Below are 22,504 nucleotides of genomic sequence, written 5' to 3'. Positions count from 1 at the left end.
AGGTTTGGAGCATTCCTACAGGATCCTCCAGAGAAGATCTTGTCCAGGGCTCATCCTCATTGTGATATAAACAAGCTCTTTTATGCTCTAACACTTTGGTCCCTTTGGTTTGTTTAATCAATGTCTGCATAACTTGAATAAATACTATAGGGGGTGAGGGGTACTTGATATTTCAGAGCCACTTTGTAGTTTCTTATTCAAGTGGTCTTTAAAATGCCATCCTCTTTAGAAAAGGAGCTATGTAAAAATGACATTTTAATCAGAAAAGCTGCTTACCCTGTGTAGCCACAGTCACAGATTTTTGATACGTCAAAATATTGTTTACTACTAACAATTAGCAGACAGACAAATTAGCTAAGATATGGTGATATAAATATGGTAGGAATTCCAACTTGTTCTTCATCCACGGAGAATTGTTTATAACAATTCTAATTAACTATGTCCATCTTGAGTTTACAGGATTAAAATTTAGAGGAAAACCCCTCACCATTTTATTGATAAATTGAGCATATTTATTTAATGTCATCGAATTGGAAGAGTATGGTAAAAGACATTGCTGAGCGATTGGTTGTAAGTTTTACAGTACCATTGAGATATGTCTGGAGATGCATTACTTTTTAATGTTGTGACATGAATGCACATTACATAATAAGGAACTTCTGAATCATTATACTGAGAAATGGGATTACCATTAAAGGTTACAAGGCAAATAAGAACAAAATAAAAAGAAATTCTATGGAAGAAAAATAAAAGGAATTTGGAAGAGGTAATAAAAATAGTTAGCAAAGGAAAAGAAGAGAATACAAATTACTGTAATCAGTGACAAACTTGAACAGAAAAAAGGAAATATTATTTTTTGAACCTCTTTTTTTCTTAAAACACAGATTTGGCCTCAACAGTCTAACAATGATTCTCTCTCACTTCTACAATAATGTCTACTGGTGTACAATCTATTTAATAAATAACATCTTTTGGGGAGAAAAGTTCTCTATATTTCAGTTGCATGAAGAGAGTCATCTCATGGGAGTACAAAGTGAGCATAACAAGTGCTAAAAATGAGAATGCTGTTGGTACTTAAGAAATCAAATTATGGTGGGAGGATCTGGAGCTGAAAAACATTGTGCTGCATTGATTGCAGCTGTCAATGATTTGCTCTGTGCTTTTGTTCTTACAGAAATCAAGGGAAGTGTGTGGAAGGCATGGTGGAGATCTTCGACATGCTGCTGGCTACTGCTGCTCGATTTCGTATGATGAATCTCCAGGGGGAGGAATTTGTGTGCCTTAAGTCTATCATTCTGCTCAATTCTGGTAAGTAAAATTCCAAGGTATAACACATTGGTGCAGTCAAACTGTTACGGCTGTTTCATATTGAACAAAGACCAGCACTTTAGAAGGGATTCAAGCCACTATTAGACTTCAGCAAGTTTAGTTATCTGAGAGTGATGCTATTTACTTTAGTGATGCCAGGACATAGGTAATGTAGCTGACAGACCATGCCAACTGAATTTTGATAAGCACCTATCCTATATCTATTAAAAAGCATTGCTGTAATGAGGAACTGTAACAAACCAAGCAAGCTAATACAGCTGGATATGAATACGCCACAGGTGATTTACTTCTATCTTCTGAGTGGAGGAGCAAAATATCACAATAAATTTCATATCCCACTTGCCCTACTGGCATGTTACTGCTATTTTTATGTGATGTTGTGGTATAAAAACTCTGTTGAAATAACTGTGGGATGGCATGGCTGTATTGTTGCCCTGTGGGGTCAGGCCAATTCTCAGGATCTCAATAGTGTGCTGTTAGACAGGAGGGTGTGACACAAGTGCACATATACACACACATACTACCAGCTCAGGCACATACACATCCAAACCAGCCTAGGCACATGCATACCTATCACCAGTTCAAGCACTTACACGCTACACACCAAAAATTAGACAACAATCAGTTTTCAATACCCACACACTCCGTACACATACACAGATCACTAATTCATATATCACGCACATGATGACATATATATGTGTATGTTCACCAATTCACACACATACCACCCACCTACACGTACACACTAGTCAGTTCCTAACTTGGATGGTATGGTATGTATGTATGTGTGTGTTTGGGGTACTTGGGATACCTGAGGGAAAGTTAAGGTGAGAGAGAAAGGGTAAGGAGTGAAATTTGCTGGAACCGGGATTAGAACCAGTAGGCTAGAGAGGAGCTGGGCTGAGGAACTGAGTCTTGGGGTTACTTAAGGTCAAGTGGCCCCAGGGTTACTTGAGGTCACTGGTGCAAGGGGAAAAGCCCAGTGGCAAGGAGGAGACAGCCAGGAAAGAAACTGAGGCAGAAACCTGGGAGCTTGGGGCTGGAAACTGAAGCAGGCAGCTGGGAGTTTGGGGGGCAGATAAGTGGTGGCAAGGAGGAAACAGTCAGAAACAGTCAGAAAACAGACAAAAACCCAACTCAGGGTTTCAAAATAACAGGTTTATTAAATAGACAACACACTACACAGCCCCATGAAGTTATTGGTTCCTCCCCACCCCCCATCCAGGCTAGAAAGGGGTCTTTGTCCAGCAGGTGTTTTTCAGAGCGGGGTCGCTGGCAGGGCCTCTGGGTGAATAGGTGGTGTGGCATGGTGCTGGTCCAGATGGAGAGGGCATCCCAAGGAGTCAGTCTTCACTACACCTTTTTAAGAAGCAGACTACCTCTGATCTCCTTCGGTGAGGGCCTGTCCAGACAAGGTCAGTCCTGTCCCAGTGGGTTCCAGGTGTTCTTACTGAGCATGTGCAGCCTTGGCACAATGGTGAGTTGCCTTATCTTTTGTTTCTTGTATGTTGAGGGTGGCTCAAATGGCTGGGTCATTGGTCCAGGTATTGATTTTGATGGTTCGGTCATTCAGAGGGAGCTATTTTTAGACCTACTGCCATTGTCTCTCAAGCACCCTCATTCATCCCCATTCATTCCGGAACCAAGTTACATGGGAGGGGTTGGTGTGAATCATGGGTTACAAAACAGGGCATGGGGACAAGATAGGGACTTGGCAAACAAAATGAAACTTTCACATGTCTTATTCTAACTTACATATGCAGGCTTAAATCATATAGTATCAGTAAAACAGTAATATAGAACAGTAAAAACCAATATAAACATAATAATTATACAATATAAAGAAGGAGAAAAAACAAAACAAATACAACTTGCTACCAAAATAAAATCCTGAAGCTTATCCTATGTCTTAGCTCACTTATACTTATTTATAGGGAATAGAGAGGGAGAGAACAAGTCAGAAACAGTTGGGGAAGGAGAGGGAATGCATTTTAAAATTTAAAAAAAAGAAAAACTGGGGGTTTTGCTACAGTAGTACTCTCTCAGTGCTGATGAGTACAGCTATGCGGACTTTGGAGGGAGAAAAATATTCACAGGGCTAGAAGCCTGCACTTCAGCTGCTTTGGCAACCTGCATATACCTCCATTTGGAAGCTCTCTTTTCTTGTCAGACTGGCCTGTGAAATATGTCTAAACTTGAACCTGGTCCAGGAGGGGATACACCTCCTATCAGCATTCTCTGTGTGTAGTTGGAGATAGGAAATGATTTTTTAAACAATTATAGCTGTTGAAGCTACTCAGAAGCTTAGAACATTAGCATCGCCTGCTGGAGATAGGGGGCTGATAGGCATCCTATGGTAAAGTTGTCAAAGCTTCATAACAGAAGAATGTTGTCCCATGGTTCTACAGTTTGTCAAACTTTATTATGGTTCTTTTCCACTTTCAGGGTCTTAATCTCAAATGACCACATATGTGGTAGGTTCATACATGCCCACATGCACAAACATTTATATAATGACTTGTATATATGTGTGTGTATGGATAAACATGGGTATGTGTGCATATACCCATTATATAAACATATGCTCTCTCCTGCTATACTGGCAGCAGGACTAAATGTTAAGGGATGCACTAGCACTTTCAAATATAAAGTATCTCAGACCTTTTTAAAAATAACTTTATCACTTCCATGGTTTGCAGCAGGCTTTGATTTATCAAGGGTTGGCTGGAATCAGAGTAGACCCGTGCATATTTTGTTATGAGTTGTTGAAATTTGCCATTTCCCATCTGTGTTTTGCTAACTACTGCTGCTTTTTATCTGGTTGCCAAAAACTGTATATGAGTTGTTCTGTTTCAGTGTGCCATATTTAGAGACTGTTGGGCAGCAAACAGATAAAAGAGATAGTCTTTTTCCTTTGAACTAGAGAAAAGTGCATTGGATTCAGAACTGTGCATGCTAATTTTGTGGTCTTTGCAAACCTTTTTTTGAGCAAAGTCTTATACCCCACTGAGAGGCTACACTGGATGGAAATCTGATTCTGTTTCCTAATGCAGCAGACTCAGCTCTTTGCTACTTGGCCAAACTTTCTTTCATAGGAACGTAACAAATATGAATATTTTCAATAAATTGGAGATACTTATAAAACCTGCTGTTTCACTGTGTTAAACAAACTTCTCAGGCAGTTGCTCCACAGACCATTAATGGTAGTGGTCTGCAATATTTTTTTTTAAGTACAAATGGTGAGGTGAGGTGAGGTGGCTCCCCTTGGAAATGGCATACAGAAAGAGGGGAGGGGGGAAGTGTGTTAGAAGAAGGCATCTTGCAAAGCCAAGTATAATATGGTCCCCTTGTCTTCATGAGTTAAGATACAGACCTTAAGTACATAATTATATACTATTTTTCCACAAGACCTCACATAGGGTATGGTGCGAATGATACAATTGCTTGTAGGCCTCCTACCTTGTTTGTTGCAAGAAAGTAGAACATGTGTTGTTCAGTAATCAATTATCAAGCATAAACAGATGGCACAATTTCAGATACTTGTATTAAATCTTTTTACTAATTTACAGATGTCCAGTGAGTCTCCAGGGTGCCCCAACCTGTTATGCAGAGCTGCAAGTCTGTGCTGAAACATGAACACCATTGTTGTCAGGCAGTGGCCATCGTAGAGGACATTCTGGTTTTCTGCTTCTCTGTCCTCTCTTGATATGAAACTCAACACCTTTATGTCCTCTATTTTTCTCTTGAAGAGAATGCAGAGGACAGAGGGCAACCAGACTGTCCTCCAGGACGGCCACCCAGGCAGAGGTAAATCTGTTAGTTCTGATGCAACCGTTTGAGAGCTAATCTGTCTCAAGTTGCTGTGATTTTTGTCTCTCTGAGCCCCTCTTTGATAACACATCTGATTCAACATACCTTAAATCCTTTCCTTCTGGAAACTGGAAAAGATGTTGCCTGTTCCTTTGCAGTTTCTGTCCATCCGAGGTGGCACTTCTCTCATGACATCTCTTGACTCCACTTTTCTTTGTAAACATTGTTTCTCTTCAGCACAGAACATTATTTTAATCAAGTGGTGGGGGCTTCCAGCACTTCAGTCATATCTGATACTTTTTTTTTTTTTACCTTCTCTGTCTCCATATGGCCAGTAGCTATACATTTCCTGTCAGACACCAGTTTCCAGTTCTGTCTAGCTATTGTGTTTTTCAAATTTCTGTTCAACCAATGTCAGCGGGTGACAACTCATGCTTTATCAGTGACACTCTGTAATCTAACAGAGCTAAATATGGATCAGAGTCCGATTTCACAACCTTTTTAGATGGAGTTTTTTATTTTGACTCTAGATTTCTGTTAATCCATTGGGGCTGGACATAGGCTAGCAATGGCATGTTTAAGCCTTTATTTACATCACTACAAACTGCTTAAATTCACACCTACGAAACTGTGGCTTCTTGTCAGATATCACTATGTCAGCTATACCTTATACATAGTGAATATAGCTTGATGTACTTGAGCAGTTTTTTAGCTATGGAATCTTCTAGTAAGGCTATCTCAGGGAAATAAGAATAATAGTTTTAGGAAAAATACATAATTTTGCAAATTACAAGTATTTGCTTAGCATGGTTTAAAGACTATTCCTCCTGTGCCACAAATATAGATTTGTATTAAAATAGGGCACACTGGGATTAACGGTGAAGTCATCTAGTCCAACCCCTGTGAGTTTTCGTAATTGACTTGGTCTATATTTTTTGCCTATGTGACATGCTTAAACACTGACTTTGGGTGACTCTTCATTTGAAGACCGTGTACTATGTCTCTAGCCCTTATTTTAGAGTGTTGAATCCTTATATGATTTCCATTTAGCTGAGTTGTTTAGTTAGTCTAGTTTGAGTTATTTTTAACGTATTTTTATATATACTTCAGGAATTGCCATCCCGGTCTATTTAACCAAGTATGTGTCTACTATTGAGAGCTTTTTAAGACTGTTAATAGGGGATTGAAATAAACACTCTGGGCTATTCTGCACTAAAATCTTCCTTTTCTTCTTCAGGGTCTCATTCTCAGCAGTAAATCTGGCAATAAAAGTCCACATTTTGTCTGAGACCAAACAGATGGTGCTGGTGTTATTAATTAGATTCTGTAATTCTTGGGAGGAAAGAACATTTGCCAGGCCCCTTTTGGCGCAGCAATAACTATTTTATGATTAGATTCAGCTTACACTGACCTCCCATAACTAAAGATGTGAAACTTCTTAGGCCTATAGACTACAGCCAAAGCCTGCTTTCTTCTTTGAGTGCATTCAGTTTTTGTTAGCACCCATGTTAAATAGTCCGTTGTCTCTAGTTTCGACTAGACAGTACCAATATCCTCCTTGGAGATGTCTCTGGGCAACTTAGTGGTGTACTTCCTATCATAATACCTCAGAACTGCAACCTCCTTAATTAACTCCTTCAGTTTCTTAATTTAAGTCCATTTGATTTCTTTGCACAGTACTATCCATTGTGAGTTGGGTCATCTCAATTAGGCACAAATATTCTTACATAATTCAGTATTCAACAGAACTTTTGTAGCCCTTCCTTGGATGCTGAGATCCATCTCTTTGGTTCCTGACACCCCTTTTTATCCATGACCCACTCAAAAGCAACCTTCTGGTATATCTCCTGGAAAGGGGCTTTACCTTGATGCAGTGAAGCAGGCAGCTCTTCTTAAAACAAAACACCCTTTATTAGTCCACAGCAATATGCCTGGTAAACTCCTTCTGCCCCCAAATGCAAGCAGTCTCTGTCAGAAAAAAACAATGCTGGGTCTTTTCTCTTTCAGGACTTTCAAGTGCACTGTCATTCTCTCATGTCCCTCCTGCCACCAGAAACAGCGAGGAGTCTCTTCAGGTGTTAGTGGAGGCCACTTCCAAATTAGTTCCCTGTTGCTTGATGACACATTACTCATTAGCAGCAATCAGGATTTGTGGTAGAGGGGTATCTTTTATTAGACCAACTCGATTTTTGCAGAAAAAATTCTTTAATTGCAAGCTCTCGGCCACAGGCACCCTTCTTTAGGCATTGGGTAACAGATTGTAAAAGTTCTCCTGGGTAGGAATGACATTTCATAGGAGAGTTGAAGGTGTGGTAAAATCTTCTGTTTGGAACAGTTCATTTTATATACAGATTAGGCTCAGAGAAAAATTGGAATAGTCTGTTTACTTTTAAGTTGTTTTTTGGTAAGCAGGATGTAGTCATATTTCCTTCTGGTTATGGTGTTATGAACCATGGTTATGGTGTTATGAACACCATAACCAGAAGGAAATATGACTACATCCTGCTTACCATTTTACCACATAAAACTTGCCCAGCAAAGTTGGTATCAGATGATCATCGCCTCAATACTTGTGAGAGGACAGTAATATTAGTGCATCTATCTTCCCACTGTATTTGAAGGATCTTACACAAGCAGCATTGATGGTACTTCTCCAGTGACTTGAGATATCTTCTGTATCTCATCCACATCTCAGTTCCATACAGTACGGTGGGGATCACAACTGCTTGTTACACCATGAGCTTGGTTTAGCCAAGCTCATGGCTTAATGTTGCAATCTTCGAACACTCATTTCTTCAGGCATTTGATGTTGGATTTCTGAGAGAGATGGCTTCCCAGGTACAGAGAATACTCAACATTCTCCAGAGTCTCACCACGAATATGAATTACTGGAGCTGGGGACTGCTCATGAAGAACTTGTTGATGGAGAACCTTTGTTTTTTGAATGTTAAGTGTCAGTCCCATATGTCTGAAGATGTTGAGGATTGCCTGAAGGTCTGTTAACAAGTGAACACACTACAGCATCATCAGCACACTGAACTGAGGTCAGAGTAGTTTTGCCATTGGCTTGGAGTCAGCTGAGATAAAACAGCTTATCATCCATTTGGTAGTTTAGCTCCACTCGAACTGGAAGCTTTTTGATGGTGAGATGTAGTATAGCAGTAAGGAATATTGAAAAGAATGTTGAAGCGATGGTGCAGCTTTGCTTAACTCCCATCTTAACCTCAAATGGATCTGTGATAGAGCTGTTACTGAGAACAACTGCTCCCATATTGTCATGGAGCAGGCAAAGACTGGTGACAAATTTCAGTGAGCATCCATACTTCAGAAGGATCCTCCATAGCATTTCTCAGTTGACAGAATTGAAAGCTTTTGTGAGATCAAAGGCAGTCACCTCCATTCTCCATTCTTAGGTCTCAAGGGGGTTGGTCCCTGAATGCTTGGATTGTATATGACTTTGGTAACATTGAAAAAACATGAATATTATGATGTCAATGAGATGTTGAATCTCCTTCGCCTTGTCCTACCACCATCTGTTCTTCATATTGTGGGTCCTTCTTTGGATTTCTGCCTTGGCCTTGGCTTGTTGGATATTCAGTTTCTTTTGCTAGGAGCTAATGTCATTCTGCCAAGCATAAAAGGCCTTATTGCTTGTGGTTGATCAACTCTTGGATCTCTTGGTCATTGTCATCAAACCAATCTTGATGTTTCTTTGTAAAGAATCCAAGTTTCTCTTTGCAGGTTTGCTGACAGTGAACTTGAAGACACCCCAAGCACTGCTGACATTCTCCCATTGTTGTTGTTTGGAATTTGCTAGTTTTTTGCTGAGGCTTGATTGGGTCCTTGAGTCCTTCAGTGTTGATCTTCGTTCAGCATTGCTTCTGCTGTAGCTGTCATTTGGGAGCTAGTATGAGTGACATAATCGAGTAGATGAGTCAGTGATTGATCCAGAAATCCTCAGCTCCTAGCATAGCTCAGGTGATGAGAGCATCTTTGAGATCTTGAGCACAAACAATGATTTAGTGAATCAGGTGCCAATGCTTAGATCATGCATGTTTCCATGATGTCTTATAACTATTTTTATGGAAGAACAGAGTGTTGGTGATGGTGGGTGTTTATACATGTGCTCCATAGGTGGAGGGGAGGGAGTGTTATAATGAGAGAAGAGCCACTCTAATTAAAGCACCCAGAGTGTCATGTGTATCAGAGTCCCTGTGCTGAAAAAGTGGTGGCGGGGGTGCTTCAGCTACTGCTCATTCAACAGGGATGCTGATACATATGATGGAGTCTGTGGGAGCACAGTAATTACCACACTCCAGCAGACTTGATTAATTGAGTCTGCTCCAACGCACTGTAATTACAGCACATCAGAGCAGCCTTAGCGCATGTGTATAGGCACCCAGTGAGTCCATGTTCCATGCATTTAGTTAAAAGGAGGATGGTGTTGGAATTGACCTTTCCTACTCCTTTCTCACCAATGGTTCTGTTCCAGAAGTTCGAGTTTCTTCTGACTCTGGCATTGAAATCGCTGAGAAGAATAAGTCTGTCTCCTTCTGGAACATCAGAAAGGACCTGGTCAAGGTTAGCATAGAATTCCTCCTTAGTTCATTGGTGGTGTCAAAAGTCAGGGCATATGCACTAATGACAGTGGCATATTGGCTCTCTGCCAATTTAAGACAGAGAGTCATGAAGACCTTATTAATTCCTATAAGGAACTCATTAAGTTGGATTATGAGTTTATTTTTGATGGCAAAATAACTCCATAAAGCTACCTATTTATCCTTCCTGAAGAAGGTATAGCCACCTCCATATTCTTTGAGCTTCCCGTCTCCTACTCCATGGGTCTCACTCAGTGCAGTGATGTCAATGTTGTGACACCTGAGTTCTCAAGCCACGACTGTGGTGTGGTGCTCTGGGAGTTCACTAATAGGAATGTCCATGAGAGTCCTGGTGTCCCAGGTCCTTAAACTGATAGTGTCTTCATTGATTTTGACTGCAGTAGAGGTGATCCCACCGGACACAGTTAACCAGTTTGGAAGGTAGACAGGCTATGTTTAGGGCCCCTTTTCTAGCTGCCACCACCTGTGGAGTGAGCAGAGCTGATCCTGAAGAGGGCTGCTCAGTTGCAGTTACAGTTGCCAGATCACACTCCTGCCTTGTCAAAGTGCTGGATGACTTTGTAATTCCTACCTTCATGCCAGTTTATGACTAGGAGCTTCTAGACCTCAGTATCATGCTCCTGCTGTCACTAGTTGGTTGCCAAAGGGCTTGAAAACCATGCTGGAAAAGGCATTTTCATGGACAATGCCTGTGCATGATTTATTTTCTTGTGGAGAAGCTGCTGCACATCAGTTTCCACATGGTTCTTGACAGAACAAGGCCTCTTAATCCAATGGCAAGAAGACTAAAACGATTGGAGATCTTGTTCCACTGCAGCCTTCATCTGCCTTCACAGGCATTGAGATGCTAACACCTTCTGTCTGCTCTGCCACTGAGGATTTCTGGGCAGGATTATTGTAGTGGCAACCTGTACTCACCATGTCACAGCACGGTCAAAGGATGTATGTGGCTTTTCAGGAGGGAAATCTGTAATATTAAACATTGTACATAGTGGAAAATGATCCTTTTAAATATATTTGCATAATTCTTTGGGTTCCATATGTAAGCAAAAAGTCTCCAGGTTAGGGACAAATGACCAAATTGCAGCCACTACAAAAGGCACAGGAATTTCCTATGAATCAGCTGCTCCAAGGTAATTGCCAATGTTCAAGGAAAGCACTCATGTAACCCAAGTGTAGATTCATGGTTATGACTTTTAAGTGGAGGGAGTCTGCTCCAAGCAGCCCATGTTTGGCACCCTGTTCCCCAAAAGGGCTGGGACTTCACCCATTCTCCGTATGTCCTAGTAGCTAGTTTGGGGAACATTCCAATCAGTGTGTTAGTTTTTGTGGATCCCATGCCTGGATGTCCAGTCTCTGCATGCATTGTATGAAGAGTCTTAGTGCCTAATGCCTGGGGGCATGTGTAGATAAAATGGGGGTTTACTTCACCCTAAATTGAAGCAGTGGGTTTTTAAAAATACCCCTTCAATTTTGGTTGAAATAAACCCCTGTGTCATGTACACCTGTGTCTTATCTGCCCCTCTGGCAGCGAGGAAGGGAGGGTGAGCTGCTGGCAAGCGGAGCAGTCCCTGGGCTGCTGGGTGGGGGGAGGGGCTGGTGCCTCCCTCTGCAGCAGCAGCGGCCCTTCCCCAGGCAGCCCCTGCCCACAGGCACCCGGCTCAGGCAGCACCACAGCTGCAGACAGAAGGACAGGTAGGCTGCAGGGGGAAAAAAAAAAAGGTCAGCCTTGCCCTTTTTTTTTTTTTCTTTGGTGGAGCCTGCCTTCCCGGGCTGCTGCCAGACTGCCTGCATGGGCTGCCTGCACAGCCCCTGAGCCGCACGGAGCCTGGTGCTTCACTCCACAACTGTAGGGCAGCAAATTAAAACTCCTTGTAGGTGTTTTAGTTTGCTGCACCCCAAAGTCATTTAAGGTGCATTACACTGCCGAGTGTGCTACAGTGGCTGGAATTAATGTCCAATACACTGCTGATGTGTGCAAACACCAACACAATTAAAGTTGGTGTGAATTAGTGGTGTCACATGTTAATTTGTAACAGGGCCTATTAAAATTAGTACTTGTTGAAGAGATAGCCTTGCCTGCAGCTGTCAGTGCTATGATGTCAAAATCCTTCTTTGGATTTAGACCTTTGCTTTTTTAGTTCAGTTTCACTATTGAGAACATGAAATATTTTAGCCATTTTTCTCAGAAGGGTGCTGTGAGTCTTAATTAGGTAATGTGTATCAAGTGCTGGGGACACATAAAATGGTATAAAAGTACCAAGTATTCCAAAAATCAGGCCCTCAGGACATTTTGAAAGTGCCTGGCACTGTGTCATATGCATTTGTAAAAACAACCGTAATTTTGGTATTTCCTAATTTTTGAATACTTGATTTTGCAAACTGCATAACGTTTTTCTTATCTTATTGTTACATCTTACATGTACATACATATACAGACATGGTATATTTAAAAGAAAATACAAATTAGTATTTTACAGCAAAAGCAGCACAAAAGTGCACACAGAAATCTTTAAAGAACTTGGAATCTGTCCTATAAATTATATGTACATGGAATTCACACAACTGCGCTCAAGAGAACTTTAGTAAAAGTGTCTGCAACAAATTTTGGCTTAGCCATATCAAATGTTACACATTTAAAAATCAGTCTCAAATCTTATTTTTCTTTTGGACTTTCTTCTTTCTTCAATATCCATGCCACAAAATATGTTTGAGATCTTTTGCCATTTACATATCTAATTCCACACTTCTATCATCAGCTGCCAAGTGTCTGTCTTTACACTCGTCTTCATTGCTGCTGCTTTTACCAAGACCTCAATCAGCCAGTGAAATTGAGTTATTTTTACAGCCACTTTCACTTTCCCTGCAGGGTAGGGGGACAACTGTGTTTTTGCAACCAACTACACTACGTTGACACCATTTGTGGATTTTTTTCGAGATACCAAGGCGACAGCTTGTCTCTGAAAGCAAGGACAGGGCTGCTGTTTCAATAGCAAAACAGCATCTGTCCATCCAAAGCAGCAGAATATGAAATAAACCTTTCAATTACAAAACAAGTCTCTATTTTTATAAAACAGATTTAGTTCAGCAGTAGATTGCTTCAAGGGCTGTTCCTTAACACCAGGGTCAAGGAGAACAAAGATTGGAAATACAATGGGGGCGGCATGATGCCAGACCTTTGCTGTTGATATAATGGTGAGCACTACAAGACAAAGGGGAGGCTCTCCTTTTTCTGGGCATCAAGGTGTACATAATTTTGGTCATAATAGACAGTGTAGTTAACTGTTTTGCCCATGGAGTTAATTTGCCAAGGCAGTTGATCTTTTTGCCTACACAAACTGAAAGAATGAGTTAGTTCCACACACACTTAAGGGACAGAATTATACAGCCTGAAACTACTTTATGGATAGTTCGATGGGGACATCATCATCCTTTGTTTGTCTCTTCCATTGATACTGTGATTCTTACTTGTCCTCTTTCATTAAATCCATTCTCAGAGATCACCTTGCTTTGTTATAGATGAAACCACCATCCGGGAGGTAGTAATCATTGTGCTGTAAGGCTGAACTTAAAAATGTACAAATGCTTAAATACTATTATTTCACTTTACTATTTCTGCTGTGTGATAATACTCTTTGTACTAGAATAGGTAAAGTGGAGTTCCCCTCTATGATTAATCCCATTTGCCAGTAGTATACATGGTAAGGTACCCCACTCAAGAATCCAGTCCGAGTACAGTTTTTTCTTCTTGGCACACATAAATAAACTTTACTTTGTTTGTAGCAATTGTGCTTTTCCTTAGGCATGCCCACATGTGCATTTACATTGGCTTAAATTTACTGTGCAGTAAGTTACTATGCAGTCAGCGGAAATAGGCTGGCATCTACACGTGCAGGCATTAAAGTGCTTTAATGCTGTGTGTGGACTGACTTGGGACTCAAGTTAGATTAAAGTTAGTTGACCTTTATTAAACTAAACTAGAACTAGACTAAAGTTAGTTCCAAGTCAGTCTATTACTGTGCAATAATTAATTGGGTGTAAATTTGATACCTGCATGATGCAGGTATCACATTTATGCTCAAGTCGGTGTAAGTCACCGTATTTACTGCACAGTACAGGTATGCATGTGTAGATGTACACCTGTACTGTTCAGTAATTTCAGTTACTGTGTAGTAAATGTGCATGTGTAGATGCACCCCTTATGTTTTTTCTGCTATGATATTGAAGGTACTGTATAGAAGTTCTTGATAGAACAGTATCACGTACTGTATAGGAATACTGTATAGAACAGTAATACATAGCTTTGAAGCTATGTGCTTAGTTCTAGATTTTATTTCTACTTAGGAGCTTGGAGAGAGTGCCAAGGTGATCAGTTCTCACCTCCTTGAGTCAGCTTTCCTGAGGCACCTGCCCTTTTTCTCTGTGTTTCTGGAAATGCCTGCTTAGTGAGGCACAACCTAGGTCAGGGCAAACAAAAGCAGCCATTCTTCTTTTGAGGATTACTACAGAGTGACAATTACTTTAAGCCTGCTAAAGTTTCTCTGAGCATTTGCTTTCAGTTTTTCTAAAGCTTTTTAATGTCTTCTGTGTTAGAGCCATATAAGAACCTGGTTGCTGTTGACTGATGACTTCTTCCTTTTGTAGATTTTAGAACTATTAAATTGGGAAGGCTTGGTGGCATGTGGTATGCTCCAGCTAAAGTATGCTTCAGCTAAAGTGAGTATCTCTGGAGTACTGCGCTATATTATGAGAACAAACTCTTTCTTTAGTGGATCAAGTCCTGTCAAGCAAAACTAAGAAATATGCCCACCTATAAACTTCTATGCCATAAACCCAGGTACTGTCAGTTGGGGATGCACAGCAGGGGTAAAAGTCATTTGTTTGGGAAAAGTCCAAGATTGCTGCCTTCAGTAGAGTTAATCAGGAAAAGACATAGCAATAGTCTAGTCCAGGTATGGCCAACCTGGGGCACAAGTGCCACAAGTGGTAGCTTCTGTGTGTGGCATGGGACAAATGAGGGAGGGGACAGGCAGGACAGTGGCAAATAGAGGAAGGAGCAGAAAGCAGATCAGCATACTGGGAAGAGGATCAGAGTGGTACTTGGGGTGTGTGTGGACCTAATTTGTGGCATACCTGCCAAAAAGGTTGCCCCTGCTCAGTGCTCTAGTGCAGGCAACCCAACAAAAGGAAGTGCTGAAGCTGGGCCCCTTCCAAGGGCACACTATGCATTAGTGTTTTGTTAAGTAGGATAGAGTTTTGATGTCAATTAAATAAATAGAATTATGATAATTACTTGTGTAATTATTTCTGACAGTGTCTGCAAGTGGTTTGGGTAGCTCCAAGAACAGAGAGAAACTATAACCACTGCCTCAGAGTGTTAGCAAAATAATTATTAGCTGTGATGGAAAAAGAAGGGGGCAAGACAGTCCAAGTGGAGAGAGAGGAAGAACATCAATCAGATTACACACTTACTCAGTAATGGCCAATATAGAACACGGTGGTATTGTCATAGCTAGAGTAAATTAATCTTCTACATAGATTTATATCTGGAGTGGCTGAGATCTACAGATTGGGCCTTTCTGCTTGTTTCTCTTGTTGCTGTCATCACTGCTGCATTGCTTAATGTTCACTGCTACTGGGCTAATTTCAATCCAAACTGGAAACAATAGTAAACTGCAAATGCTGGTTTTGTAGCAGAGCTTGTTTATGAAGGTTCACATCTTGGCATTTATGAGCAGTGTGAAGCACACATCTCCAGTGGGGTCCCATGCTCTGAATTTCAGTGGCAAGCCCCCGCCCCTTGCCAATTGCTGGCCCCTCTACAAGCCCCACAGGCCAGATCACACAGCTCTGTGGGCTGGATCTGGCTCATGGGCCCTACATTTGACACCTCTCCCTGAAAAGGAGGAAGTGGGATAGAAGCTGGAGCTCATTTTGTCATTTCAAGGTGTATCAACACAGTGCAAAAGAGCAAGCACTGTTTTAGGAAGCACAACTTATTGTCATGTATACAACAGCCAAGCAACATGGTTAAATTACTGCCAGTGTCAGTACTAGCACCTATGAAGCATGGGTTGCATGTCCCACCGTGGTGCTGCCTTTTTCTGTATAGCTAGATGATATCTTTTACCGGCTTACTTTATGGGTGTCTGCAATTTCTCAGGCAGCATCATTTCCTCATGGCTTACTCTTTTATTCTGGATGCAGTGTGAAGGACTCCTACATTTTAGCCAGAATCAGCTGGTTCTCAACCTTTTTAGATTCAAGGCAGCCCTCCATAAATTTTTTGACCTTGGTGGCTCCCTAGTTGAGAACCACTCTTGTGCTGCCTCAGCTTACCCCACTGGGGTTTTGCTGCTGCTACCACAGCCAGGTGCAACTGCCCCATGTCTCTTGGGCACAGTCAGATAAGCCTAAAGCAGGCAGGAACACATGTTCTTGCGGCAGCCCTTCCCAGTCTGGTGCCTGAAACGCTCTTCTTGGCAACAGCATTGCATGGGACAGTTCTACCTGCTTTGTGCATCTCTGTTTCCAGGATGAGCATGAAAGGTACAATTAGAAAGGGCAGTGGTAGGATCATGTGCTCGTGAGTGCTGCAACACCCCAGAAAGGATCTTGTGGCACCACAGCTGAGCACCACTGATCCTGTCACCATATTGTCTGAAGGTAAAAATTACAAAAGCAACTTAGGCACTTAGGGCTGGCTCCAGAAAATGTCATCAGAACTTAGTTTGCATGGCATTGCTGAACCTAACTTTGAGGCATGTTGCCAATCTCCAGGCTGGCTGTTTATCCTCTGTGTACAGCACTTGGAAAAAACAGTATTAGAGCTGCAAAAGTTAGCTTGCTGAGCCATGTGCCATGCCATGCCCTGATCTTGGCATAGGCACCAGGGATCATCGTTCTAGATCAGTGCACAAAGCTGGTGCCCTGCTAACCCCACTCTACTTCCACTAGTGGCCCATGAAGAATTAATAATTCTTTGCAAACAGAAACAGCTTTATTTGAGAGAGCCTCACCCCAGGCAACCCTACAGCTTGAGAAGGCATTTCAAATGGCAGGCGGAAGATGCAAGTTCAGATCCCCTTTGTGTCTTATGTGAGCTGAACTTTGCTCTTGCACATCCTGGATCAGTGCTTTAATCATTGACAGATTAAAGTAGAGGCAGGCATGGCCACTAACTCCCTACTCCTCTCCTCAAATGCTGTGCATTGCCTGATGATCAGGCAGGTACTATCTGAGACTATCTGGATCAAACCCTTTAGGCATGGGCAGATTCAGGATTTACTAAAGGGGGCTGCAGCACACTGCCCCTCAGAGCAAGGGGCCCATGGGGGTGAGACATGGCTGGAGCTGTCAGCTTAGTAGGGGATGCCAGTCAGAAAGCGGGTGTAAAATAGGGTGACCCACCCCCCTTGGACACTGCTGCCATTGTTTCCAGCTGATCTGGAGGTTGTAGGGGGTGGGGGGGCAGGGGTTAGGGAGCAGAGCTGCTTCTGCCCCACTCCAGCAAGGGGCAATAGGGAGCAGTTGTGTTAGGAGCTGGGCTCGGCCAGGTATAGTGATGGTGGCAAAGAGTTAACTCCTTTCAGCCCCTGCTCCCTGCCCCCTCGCTCCTAGGCAGGGGACCATGCATAGAAAAACAAAGCAAAACAGCATTGTAACTCATTCTTTATGTTTGCAGTCTCAGGGGTCATGCTGGATCCCCAGCTGCCATCATGCAATCAGTGGCAGTATCCTGGAGTCTTTCTTAGGAGCATTTCTTGGTAGTAACCTAACACTGATGCTTCATGATTTGCACTTGTTCATTGCTTACCACTTGGAATGTAAAGTCTTGGGTTTAACCTCTAAAGTCCTAAATGGATTTGGACCACCATAGTTAGGAGACCAACTTTCTTCCTGTAAGACACTTCTACAACTTCAGGTTATGGAAGTGCTCAAACTGGTGGTAGGACATTCTCCCAGAAGGGTCTTCAGTTTTCCTCTTTGGTCAAAAATACTTTCAAAAATACTTCAAGCTTACTATGCGTCTGTGTGTGTCAGCTACTGAGGTATCCTTTGGAGGACAATAAGACCTGTAGGGACGTGCACTTGGTAATCTGCAGGGTATTTGTTTGTGGTGGAAATTCCCAGTGGGTGTAACTTGTATCTTTTCATTATTTACCTAACTAAAGATGGTATCTTTTTTCCCCGCCTGAGTCAAAATCCACCCTGAGCTCAAAAAATGGGCCCTAGCATTGCAGTCACTGTCGTGATACCAGAAGACAGCCATTTCACAGAGGGGTCTGGGCTCTTGATGTCCCTCAGAGCACTATATTTTATCTATAGTCTGATGTCTTCTTGTGCTGTTGTTCTTTTTTTCCTTATTCTCCAGGTGTATATACCTTTCTTTCCAGCACCTTGAAATCTCTGGAAGAAAAGGACTATATTCATCGTGTTCTGGACAAAATTACAGATACTCTGATTCACTTAATGGCCAAGTCAGGTCTTTCTCTGCAGCAGCAACACAGGCGACTGGCTCAGCTTCTCCTCATCCTTTCACACATCAGGCACATGAGGTGAGAGCGCCAATACACATTTTGCTTTCCTGCACTGTACTAGTCAGCAGTAGCTAGTGTGCAAACAAGGTTTACACTTACGTTGAATGTTATATTACTCTATGAATTGGCTCTCCTCCGAGGAGCTCTCCTCAGTGGGAGTACTTGTAGAGAAGGGCGTGCTTATCGCGGTCTGGCCTGTGATATGGATTTCTGCCTAAACCTTCTGTGCATAAAGGCAGGTAATACCAATTTGTAAGAGGTGCAAAGTGGTGCTATGTGAGCAGGCTTTATCAAGATAAGGGTTAAAAATATTCACTGGCCTCTCTTATACTACTCTCCATTGGTAGATTGCAGAGTACTTGGCTAAGATGGTCAGTGGCATCATTCCCATTTTGTAGAGGAGGAAACTGAGGCACAGTGTTATAAAATGGCATGCAGACTAGTGGCATACCAAGGACTTAGAGACCAGGGGTGGAATCCTATTTCCTTTTGCATGTCTAAGTGGGAGTGTCTGAGTTGTGCTCAAGTGCACTCCTTGTGCATGTGTAGAGTATAGGTGAACAGGCTTATAAGACCAAAGGGTAGAGTGGGGCCCCAAAATGGCCAGAGAGATTACTAGAAAACTGTTACTTAGATATGCAAAGGGAAGCTGAATTTTGCCCCAGGTTTCCTGAGTTCCAGTCCTGTACTCTACCTCAACTTTACACATAGAAGTTTTAATAATAAACATAGTGAAATCTGTGAAGAATTCCAGTTGCTTTTTGCCTAAGCAAAAAAAATATAAATCATTATATTTATATAATATATAAATTACTTGATGCTTGTGAATTTGCACTCATCTACCTACATGCTGTAGTGTTACAAAACTGACAATTCTAAGAAGATACTGTTTATTATTAAAGTTGCTCAGGACATTGTTTGGTGAAAGGGGTTGAGTTTCTTTAATTCCAAAAGAATGGCACTTAACATAGTGGTGTGTGCCATGTTATGACAGTTAGGATTGGGAAAAAACCTCTGATTTTCCTCCAAAACAGCTTTAGACCTTCAGAGAAAAGTTAGTGTGCGTGTATGTATTGATTCCTCTCTTTTTCATTTTTTCTGAAGAATTTGTAATTTGCATGCATTATTTTGTTATTAGTCTTTATCTGAAACTCAGTGATTTGGTAGTCAGGGCTCTGGATATGAGCTTCCAATTAATAAGTTAACAAAATTTACTGCTGTTATTTCCTAGGAAAATGAGGGGAGAAACTGTGATAATGGAGTTATCATTACATAGTAAGATGGTGAATTTTTAATGGTCACCACCAAACACTGTGCAGTATAATTTCATTGTGTTTTCTCTCCATTAAATCACAGCAATAAAGGGATGGAGCACCTGTACAACATGAAGTGCAAAAATGTAGTACCTCTTTATGATTTGTTGCTGGAGATGCTAGATGCTCACCGACTGCATGCCCCAGCAGCTAGAAATGCTGCCCAAGTAGAAGAGGAGACTCGGCTGACAACTGCATCAGCTTCATCGCATTCCTTGCAGTCATTTTACATAAACAACAGGGAAGATGAGAATTTGCAAAACACAATATGAGAGTCCATATGTCAAAAAAACCTGCCATGTTCTGAGGATCCCAACAGCATACTACCTACTTCATGCATCACTTTAGCTAAATTGCCATGTGTAAACACTCCAGTAGGCATTAATCACCAGTGATTTCCAAACCAAGTGTTCACTGATCACAAGCTAAAATTCATTGTTATGGATAGCCAGCATGGATTGCAAAGATAGCTTACTCTGAAATTTGGAATTGCCCCTATTAACCCTGTGCAGACACTGAGATTAGGATTTCTGTAGCCTTTGCTGATATCAACCCAACATTTCAGACTTTCTTGACCCTTTGCTTGGAAACCATTTGGGCAAAGGCACCAGCTGGGTTTGACTAGCAGAGGTGTTTACATTGAAAGGTCTATTGGCTCCAAGGTGAGCTTATAGGAAAACCTCAACGCTAGAGACTGCCTTGTTAAACAGCTCAGGTCTTGGTAGACTGCAGCCTCTCTTGTTCTTAAAGTAACAAAGAATTTTTCTGGATGTAGAATTGTTTTTTGGCTTTATTTTATTGGCTGACAAGCAGATGTTTCCCTCTTCTGGATGACATTGACTGTCCAGCCAGGTATATTTATCCTCCCCTATGGCCATACTGCACTGAGTGCACTTGATTTTCTCTGATCTCATAAGCTGAATAATTCTGAGCCTCAGTAGTACTTAGCTGAAAAACCACCTGGGAAACAGATGCTGTAGTCAATTGCCCTTGTGTCAGACTAGATTAACATAATAGTCACTTCAAGCCTAAAATTCTGCATCTGAAAAAGCATGGTTAGACTCCTCTGTACATAGTGTTTTGATGACAGTTAGCTAAGTGAAAATAAAATGATGTACCAGCATGCTAGTGTACCAGAACTGTCCTCCCTCCCATCACTCCCACCAGTAAGCCCGCAGTGGCATGGAAAAGCTGTGCTAACATAGAGTCCAGGCCTGTAGATTACATACAAGCTGAGAAGTCTACCCTTCCCTTCTCCTCAAGCCTTACTGGGGTATTCTTAGATGACAATTACAGCTAAACTTTTGGTCACTTGTGCCATGTGAAAGGTGTACGAAACTGAATCATATTTGGGGCTCTGTGGTAACATACATATTTCATGAGGGAAAATAGTCCCTTTCCTTGTCTACAACTGCCTTTTAGTATAAATAAAGGTTAGTCTGAATCTAATCGGTTCTCCAAAAAAATGCACATTTTTCTTACTGACACTACTAGGAACTGCAACTACTTGTGAAGGGCGAGTAATATAAAGGAAGATATACCATACCCTCAGGCTACTGACACTGAGTGCCATTAAAATTCAGATTTCCATCCCTTCTGTAGTTTTATTTATTGCAGTCTATTTCATTCTTAAGGGCAGGGGACGCAAATACTGCAACCCAGAAGAGTGGCCACAATGGTCCACACCGGAACACGAGCAGAAGTCCAGGGACAGCAAGAAACAACTCAGAGAAGCATGGAGATCTCAAGGCATGGTACATGTTTGTGCTGCAAGCCAAAGTCTTAATTCTGTCCTCAGACAAGTGCAATGTTGACTTTGATGGGAATTGCACGTATATATCTGAGCACAAAGTTTAGTTGCAAATCCACAAGTTACCTCTACCTACATGAATTTTACTTCTAAAAATTGCTAAGAAGTTGTCTGAGTGAAGGCTGTGCTCTAAATTTGTGAATAATTTAATCTAATCTTAACATAACAATCCTGTTGCTACAAAATTAGCTTCATTTCCAGTGGCCTTAGCTTTTTTTTAAATTCTGAACATGGTCATTTGTCTTTCAGTGTGTGCAGTGAAAGCAGTGGCTACATGCTGAAACCTGTTATCCAAAGGCTAACAACGGGGCTCCTAAGTGCCTTGTCATAAAATGCATTCATTTTTGTTTCTATTTTGTAACTATTTTTTCTGTGTTGGAAAAGTCTTGTGTGTACTGTTTCATTTCAATAAGCAGAGGTCAAGATCTGACTAGGACATGGGAAGTCTTGTAGCCATAAGAAACGTTCATGCTGTGATTGCTCATTAAATATATGTTTATTAGCCATGCCCATGTTCTATTTGATAGAACACACATGAATCAAGGCTATTAGCTCATCTAAGCTGCACAGTTAAATGCCTCCTTTTTCTGCTTCTCCCAACAAAAAAGCATGCTGGGCCAACTGTACCCTTCAAGGAATTAAATACACTTGAGTCTCTCTTTATGCGAGAGTTGTGTTTAAAAAAAAACACCTTGCATAAAGCAAATTCGCATAAAGCAAATCCATTATTACATGTAATTAATAGGGATAGGTACCAGCCTCACTCTACTGCCCCCCCCAAACCATGACAAATTTAAACAGTAATCACATAATGTGATAACATAATAAAATAAAAATTCACCTGACATGGTAAAAATAATTAAAAAAAAAAAAATTCCACTCTGCTCCCAGCCCCCTGCTGCTGCCCTCCACCCGGCGCATCCCCAGCTTTTCCTGGCGCTTGGGTGGAGGCAAGGTGTTAAAACCGGGCTGTGCTGGGCAGCAGTCTGGGGCTGGGAGTGGAGCTGAAGTGAAATCTGGACGGTCAGCAGCCTCCTCCCAATGCCACCAGAACCTGCTCCAAGCCCAGGCCTGGCTCCA

At 41.7% G+C, this 22,504-nt stretch overlaps 1 protein-coding gene across 3 annotated transcripts in view; it reads left to right on the top strand.

The window, feature by feature from the left end:
* The window catches only part of ESR1 (estrogen receptor 1), a 214,190-nt gene extending 191,907 nt beyond the window's left edge, over positions 1 to 22,283 (top strand). For all 3 annotated transcript variants that reach the window (XM_019550066.1, XM_019550065.1, XM_019550067.1), the window contains exons 7-9: positions 1,175 to 1,308; positions 18,136 to 18,319; positions 19,658 to 22,283. In XM_019550066.1, coding sequence (XP_019405611.1) covers positions 1,175 to 1,308; positions 18,136 to 18,319; positions 19,658 to 19,886 — 547 coding nt within the window. In that variant the 3' untranslated portion in view covers positions 19,887 to 22,283. The remainder of the gene's footprint in view (positions 1 to 1,174; positions 1,309 to 18,135; positions 18,320 to 19,657) is intronic.
* The last annotated feature ends 221 nt before the right edge of the window (positions 22,284 to 22,504 follow it).

The sequence above is a fragment of the Crocodylus porosus genome, unplaced genomic scaffold (genome assembly GCF_001723895.1).
Source record: "Crocodylus porosus isolate Cpor-Errol unplaced genomic scaffold, CroPor_comp1, whole genome shotgun sequence".
Taxonomy (NCBI): domain Eukaryota; kingdom Metazoa; phylum Chordata; order Crocodylia; family Crocodylidae; genus Crocodylus; species Crocodylus porosus.
This window is presented reverse-complemented; position numbering and strand designations above follow the sequence as displayed.